General features: G+C 27.6%; 1 protein-coding gene across 1 annotated transcript; it reads right to left on the bottom strand.

The window, feature by feature from the left end:
- Positions 1-2,704: 2,704 nt before the first annotated feature.
- LOC122538143 (nucleoside diphosphate kinase 7) lies at positions 2,705-4,649 on the bottom strand. Its single transcript, XM_043671953.1, has 9 exons — positions 4,441-4,649; positions 4,196-4,362; positions 3,960-4,118; positions 3,682-3,889; positions 3,464-3,584; positions 3,261-3,385; positions 3,062-3,175; positions 2,871-2,978; positions 2,705-2,767 (listed from the first exon to the last, which is right to left on the bottom strand). Exons 1-9 carry the CDS (start codon positions 4,555-4,557, stop codon positions 2,732-2,734), a joined length of 1,155 nt encoding a protein of 384 aa, XP_043527888.1. The 5' UTR covers positions 4,558-4,649; the 3' UTR covers positions 2,705-2,731.
- Between the last annotated feature and the right edge of the window lie 1,369 nt (positions 4,650-6,018).

Below are 6,018 nucleotides of genomic sequence, written 5' to 3'. Positions count from 1 at the left end.
ATCGTTTTTTGGTGGAATTTATCCGATTTCTACGAGATGCGAAAGAGAATTTTATCGGATTTTTTATCCGCATCCTGATTTTGTCGATTGAGCACTGAACTGATGATTAATAGGTGAACTTGTTGCGATGTATAATGAAAATTGTTTGACATATCAAATGAATTGGATTGTTGGTTTTGAGAAGAATGTAAAATATTTCATGGTTCTGTAGTATTGTAATGGATATTTTTCTAGTTTTCAGTAGATAATTTGATATTTTATGGTTTTTAGAGAATGGAGTGACTTCTAATTTTTGAGACTGGCAACGTTTAAAGTGTCGTTAGCACTTTTAGAAAAGGTACTTTTGAAAATTTGTAAAAAGAAATTTATTATATAGGAAATCTTATAATTCCGAAGTTTTATAAGAGAAATTTTGAGATTCAAGATAGGCAATTTTGAGATTTATGAAATTTGTAATTTTTGTGAACGTATCGTATAATTTTTAGAACAAATAATCTGTACCTCGTATTTTTTAAAAATAAAAAAATATAAATTTAAAAATTCACAGTAAGTAATTTGGCATGTTACACTATCAGAAAAAAATATAATTCAAAAATATTTAATTCTCCACTAAAAATAAATACATTTCTAAAATGTGTAATGAAATTACATATATAAATACGAATTCATAAAAAAAAAAAAACAAAATTTAGTAATTTATATTCTAGTAATCCTATATCGTCCTTATTCGTCTCTTAAAAATTCAAACCGGAGGTAAAATTGAAATTAATAACTCGATCCTAATCGTACACCGATGTTACGAAGTTATAAGATTATTTATGTGCCTTATCTCGGTTGCTCGGAGCAGAAGTAGCAGATTTCTGCAACTTTTCATCACGACGGGTGCCGCGAATCCTTGACACACATCATTATGCCGTTATTAAGGCAGGATAAGTACGTATAGCGGATTCGAAACGGATGGATTCGCCATTAATGGCGGTAAGTTGCGGAAGATTAACATATCACATACATTCATGGCTTTCTTTTTTCTTTATTCTTTTAACTAATTTTAATCAAAACTATACGTTTTACTTCTGTTTTCTTTAATTAAATTGTTTTTATATTCTTAAGCTTACATATTGCTTCTTTCGTTAATTTTCGAAAAAAGTAAAGTTACTACGCTTTACACTTCAACTGAGAATTTTCGACAATATTGAAGCATTGAGGAATCGATAAAACGTCCCAATATATATCTAATATTTACTTATTACTATATCTATTTATCATACTATCGTAATTTAAACTGTACATGATCAAGTGAAAATTAGTAAAAGAATTAGTCTGTCATTATTTATTATCTATCAGAAATAAAAACATAATTAAGATTTTAATATTTGAAATTTTTCCTGTATATTGAGATGAAGAGTACAGCTAAATTATTTTTTGACGTAATAACAATTGTTCTCAGAATTGTTTTTATTTCAATTATCCTTGAATAGCTAATAATAGCTAATATAGAGAAATCTAAATTTCTGATGCAATCAATAAAATAAAATCACGAAATATTTCAGGAAATATTTATTTAAATTAAAAATAAAGTTCAAAAAATATTTATATTTTATCTCTTAAACAATTATCTTAAATTAACTACAAGTCAAATAAGATGATACATATGTTATCACTAATTATCTTTCACTTTAGTAAATAAATATTACTCAACCCTGCCATTGTTTGTCTAATCTCATGGACAATTTTGAAGAATTATTGTTTTAAATTAAATAATTGATAATGTTACTTATTTTTTCTTTGCGATAAAAACCCTTGTATCAACAATTCCCTTTATCAAACAAGCCCCTTGTTTCTTCATCGTATCAGCTAATTTAAATAAACATGACATTTCAGTATTACAAACATTCTTTCGAATCTTCTAGAACAGTAGAGTGATGGATTTGTTGCACCGTTTACTTGTAAAACTAGGACATTGTGAAATTTGCTTCTAGGGACACTCTAGGCGTTTTTACCGATACATTGATTGATATGCACTCTTGTCAGAGAATAGTTATTTCAAAAATATATTGCGTATGTGGCCATCGATAAAAATGTTTAATGATTGGGGTATATAATCACATTAAAGATGTAGTATAATCTATGGTGATTATAGGAAAATTGACTATATTGCGCAAATTATGCAATAATTACTTTAATTAAGCTTTCTTTTTCTTCATTGTACTATATAATTTAATATTTGAAATAAAAATTATGCACGATTAAAAAATATTTACGGTGTTATTTGTTTGTAAATATTCGAAAGGAATATGGGAAAATTGTAAGATAAAATGAACAAAATAATGAAATGCTTATGAAAAGTAGCGTTATTTGTCTTTCGTGATCTAAGAAAATTAAGAACGTAACTTCTATTACCATTAAATGTTTGTAGGACATAAATAACACGTGACTGGAAGATTATTTCTTACTTAATGAATAATTAAAATGGGAAATTTGCTACAACATTCTTTATTATAAAAAAGTAGAATAAAATTCATGTGACACATCTTAATCACAAATATTATTTCAACTGGTATTATTCGATTTCATTTCTCAATAAAATTTAAATCACATTTGGATCGTGTCTATTTGAGGTAACGAGTAGTAATATTTTTTTAAATATATATAAAATATTTAGTAAAAATAAGATAAGAAATGAAGATAAGAATTAAGTTTTTTATGTAATACCATTTTTTTTTTTAAATACCTAGCTGTTGTCAAGAATCTTAAAAAAGTATTCCACCTGTGTAAAATTATAATGAATATATATATGTATATATAAATTATATATTTAATACGATACAAAATATAATAAATGTAAAACAATACTTGAAGATCTATTTTACCTCTAATATTCCATCTTCTGGTAGGTCAGAACAATGTACAGCATTTTGTACTTTGGTTTTCCCATACTTTGCTCGAAGAGTATCTGGCCTGATTTGTCGTGCAATATCCTATGGCATTATGTAAAAAGTAATAGAGCAACAAAAAGAAAAGCAGAAAAGGAAAAAATGTTTTATTATTTATTGATAATTACTGGATCCATAGGCCCACACAGTTTTCTAAATTCTCCTTGAACATCATATTTATCATCCTTATGTTTTATTTCCATAACAATACATGGTCCTGATTGTAGTTCCCCTACCATGGCCTAAAAATAAGATTATCATTAATTATATTTTAAAAGAAGGACTTACATTTTATAATTAAAAGACGTTATTCTAATCTAAATTTACTGCATAATCAGGAAGAACTCCCTTATAAACTTCTAAAAATTCTTCTGCGTCAAATGGGTTGACAAAAAATTTTTGTACAGCAGAGATAGTATAACCAGCTTTTTGCACATCATCAATAATATTTCCTGTGTTAATAACCAGCAAAGTATAAAATGGTACTTGTTGAAAAATGATTTATCACTTGAAAATATAATTTTCTATACCAGTTAATTTAGCTTGAACAGCATGTGGTTTAATAATACAGCAAGTACAATTCTCTAATGTTGCTGTATTTGCTGGTCCTTTTTTACTAGTTTTTGGATTAGGAAAGAAACATTGTAGTTCCTAAAAAAACCATAAGAAGAAAAAGAAGTAAAACAAAATATTTGTATCAGCTTTCTATATATATTAAATATATAATATATATTAAAAAATAACATACTTTTTCTGCCACTTCCTCGCTGTCAGAACCATACACTGCATTGTGAATACTATCTTTACCATAACATGCCCTAAGGGAGGATGGAGCTTTTGCAATAGCTTCGCTGGGATCTTCTGGTCCCATTAATTCTTGCCAATGTGTAATTGCGTGATCACCCAATAGTTCTAAAGCTACAATTGGACCCGAAGTGAGATAATTTACTATATACCTAATCAGAAATACAAAAAATAATATTTATACTCGAAATTTAAAAAGGTATGTAATAGGACATATCTTACGCTATAGTGGCTTCCTCTTTATCTTTATATAAATCTGTTGCCTGTTCTTGTGTTAATTTAACCATTTTAATATTGGCAACATGGAAATTAGAGGCAACTATGTACTTTAATATTTCTCCTAGTTTTCCAACAACAGTAGGTTTTATTATGGCAAATGTTCTAAAGTAGAAAGAAACTTCTGATAAATCATAATAAATATATAATACTCAAATATAATACAATCAAACATAATGTACTTTTGCATTTTTGTTTGTAATTTTGTTCGTGTAGTAGAATCTGCATAATCTGTTATTCTTATATTTCTTGAAAATATTGCTACAGTGGCACCTACATAAAAATCTTTTGCCTGAATTCCTTCGCATTTTGTTCTTCTTAAAAATGTTTTTCTAGTTTTTATATCAAACTAAAAATGAAAAAGATATACATAATCAAAATTACATTTTTTAAAATATTACAAATTAAAAATTTATATTAGACATACCAATTCAACAGTATTATCAAACGGATAGTAATAGAGATAAAACTTCTTTAAAATACAAGCTATTTTGTCGTACCATTCAGCTTCAAAGATATATTTTTCATTATGTTCCATCGACATTATTTCAGTCAAGTTTATTTACACGTCAAAACCTAAAAATCAAATCTATTAAATTATGAGGTTATGTTTCATATATGTTACCAACTTTACACTTTTACAAAATTATTTGCATAATACGTTTGTGTTATTATACACGTTACTATGGAAACTCATTTAGATTTCTAACACGTTTCTATAGCAACGTTTCTCAGCTGATTAATTACATGATATGTACTACAGTACATGATATGTACTGTATCTACATCTTAAGCAAATTTTAGTTGTATGTATATTATAATACATAAATGAAAGTTTAAAAACTATATTAATTTATGAAAGAAAGATATAATTTTCAAATGAAAAAATTTAATCAAATTTAATATAAATTATTCAATGTAATCATATATTAATGAAATTCTCAAAATAAATCACGAGGATTGCTTTCTATGCTTAGTAACTTTAATTTGATGTTGAAAAAAATTTTTTAAATAGAAAAATCCCGAAATTGGAGCATAGAAAGGCATTTTATTTACGCAACTCTAAAGATATTATTCATGCATTCATTTATAAATATTCAAAATACTAATTATTAAAAATTGCTGATAAGCATTAATAGTATTTTTCGTTGCATTCTGCATCAGATCCAGAAATATATTTCCACTATTTTAGTGGAAAGAGCATGGGCATTTTACAAACGCAACACTAATTGTAAAAAGAAACTGACACTATTGTGTTAATTTAAAAAGAATTTTCAATTGTTTGTGATAAATACGAATAACAACACAATAAAATTAGTTAAATTTTGCTCTTTAAGAATTTTAAACTATGAAAGATCATAAGTATAATCACGATATATTATAAATCGCAACACTATAAACAGCGATCATCATTATATCGCAACTCTAATGCAAAGCGAAATAAACATTCTATCACTAATTCAAAAAGAAATTAAACATCCATGGAAAACTTACTAACGCGGAATTTTAATAACTTCACAACTCTAATGCAACCCGTAATTCATTTTTCGAAACACTAATAAAAAACCGCGATTTGCCCAATATGATGGACCGATATCGGCAAAAAAAAAAAAATATTACTACAACATACTACAAATACTAAAAAAAAGCATAGTGACAAAGTAGTAACAAGAATGACTTTCCATGCTCTAGATAGATTTCCCATCCAGAAGATGATAAGCCATTTGATGCAGCCTTCTTCTTGGCAGTTTGCCGGGCCTCTTCTTTTCTTCGAGCGCGATGCCCGCTGAAACTTACATCTAGCTCGAGTCTTTCTAATCGCAAACTAAAAAATAACTTATAAAGATGAAATGAAAAAATAAATCGCGGAAGCTGACCCCAATACACATGAACGACCATCGATCATAGTGATCATTGTCCGTTTGCATGTGCGTGCTCGAGCAATACCTACACAAACGTTCGTTTCGGGACCTACTCGCGACCTACCCGCGACCGCGACCGCGAT

The sequence above is a fragment of the Frieseomelitta varia genome, unplaced genomic scaffold, assembly GCF_011392965.1.
Source record: "Frieseomelitta varia isolate USP_RPSP 00005682 unplaced genomic scaffold, Fvar_1.2 scaffold_962, whole genome shotgun sequence".
NCBI lineage: Eukaryota > Metazoa > Arthropoda > Insecta > Hymenoptera > Apidae > Frieseomelitta > Frieseomelitta varia.
This window is presented reverse-complemented; position numbering and strand designations above follow the sequence as displayed.

Excerpts from the sequence above, each read along its gene's own strand:
- LOC122538143 (XM_043671953.1), bottom strand. The coding sequence starts at position 4,557 with ATGTCGATGGAACATAATGAAAAATATATCTTTGAAGCTGAATGGTAC. Across the intron at positions 4,119-4,195 it reads TTACAAACAAAAATGCAAAA|AACATTTGCCATAATAAAAC; the intron begins GTACATTATGTT and ends TTTCTACTTTAG. Across the intron at positions 2,768-2,870 it reads CAGAAGATGGAATATTAGAG|GTGGAATACTTTTTTAAGAT; the intron begins GTAAAATAGATC and ends AATTTTACACAG.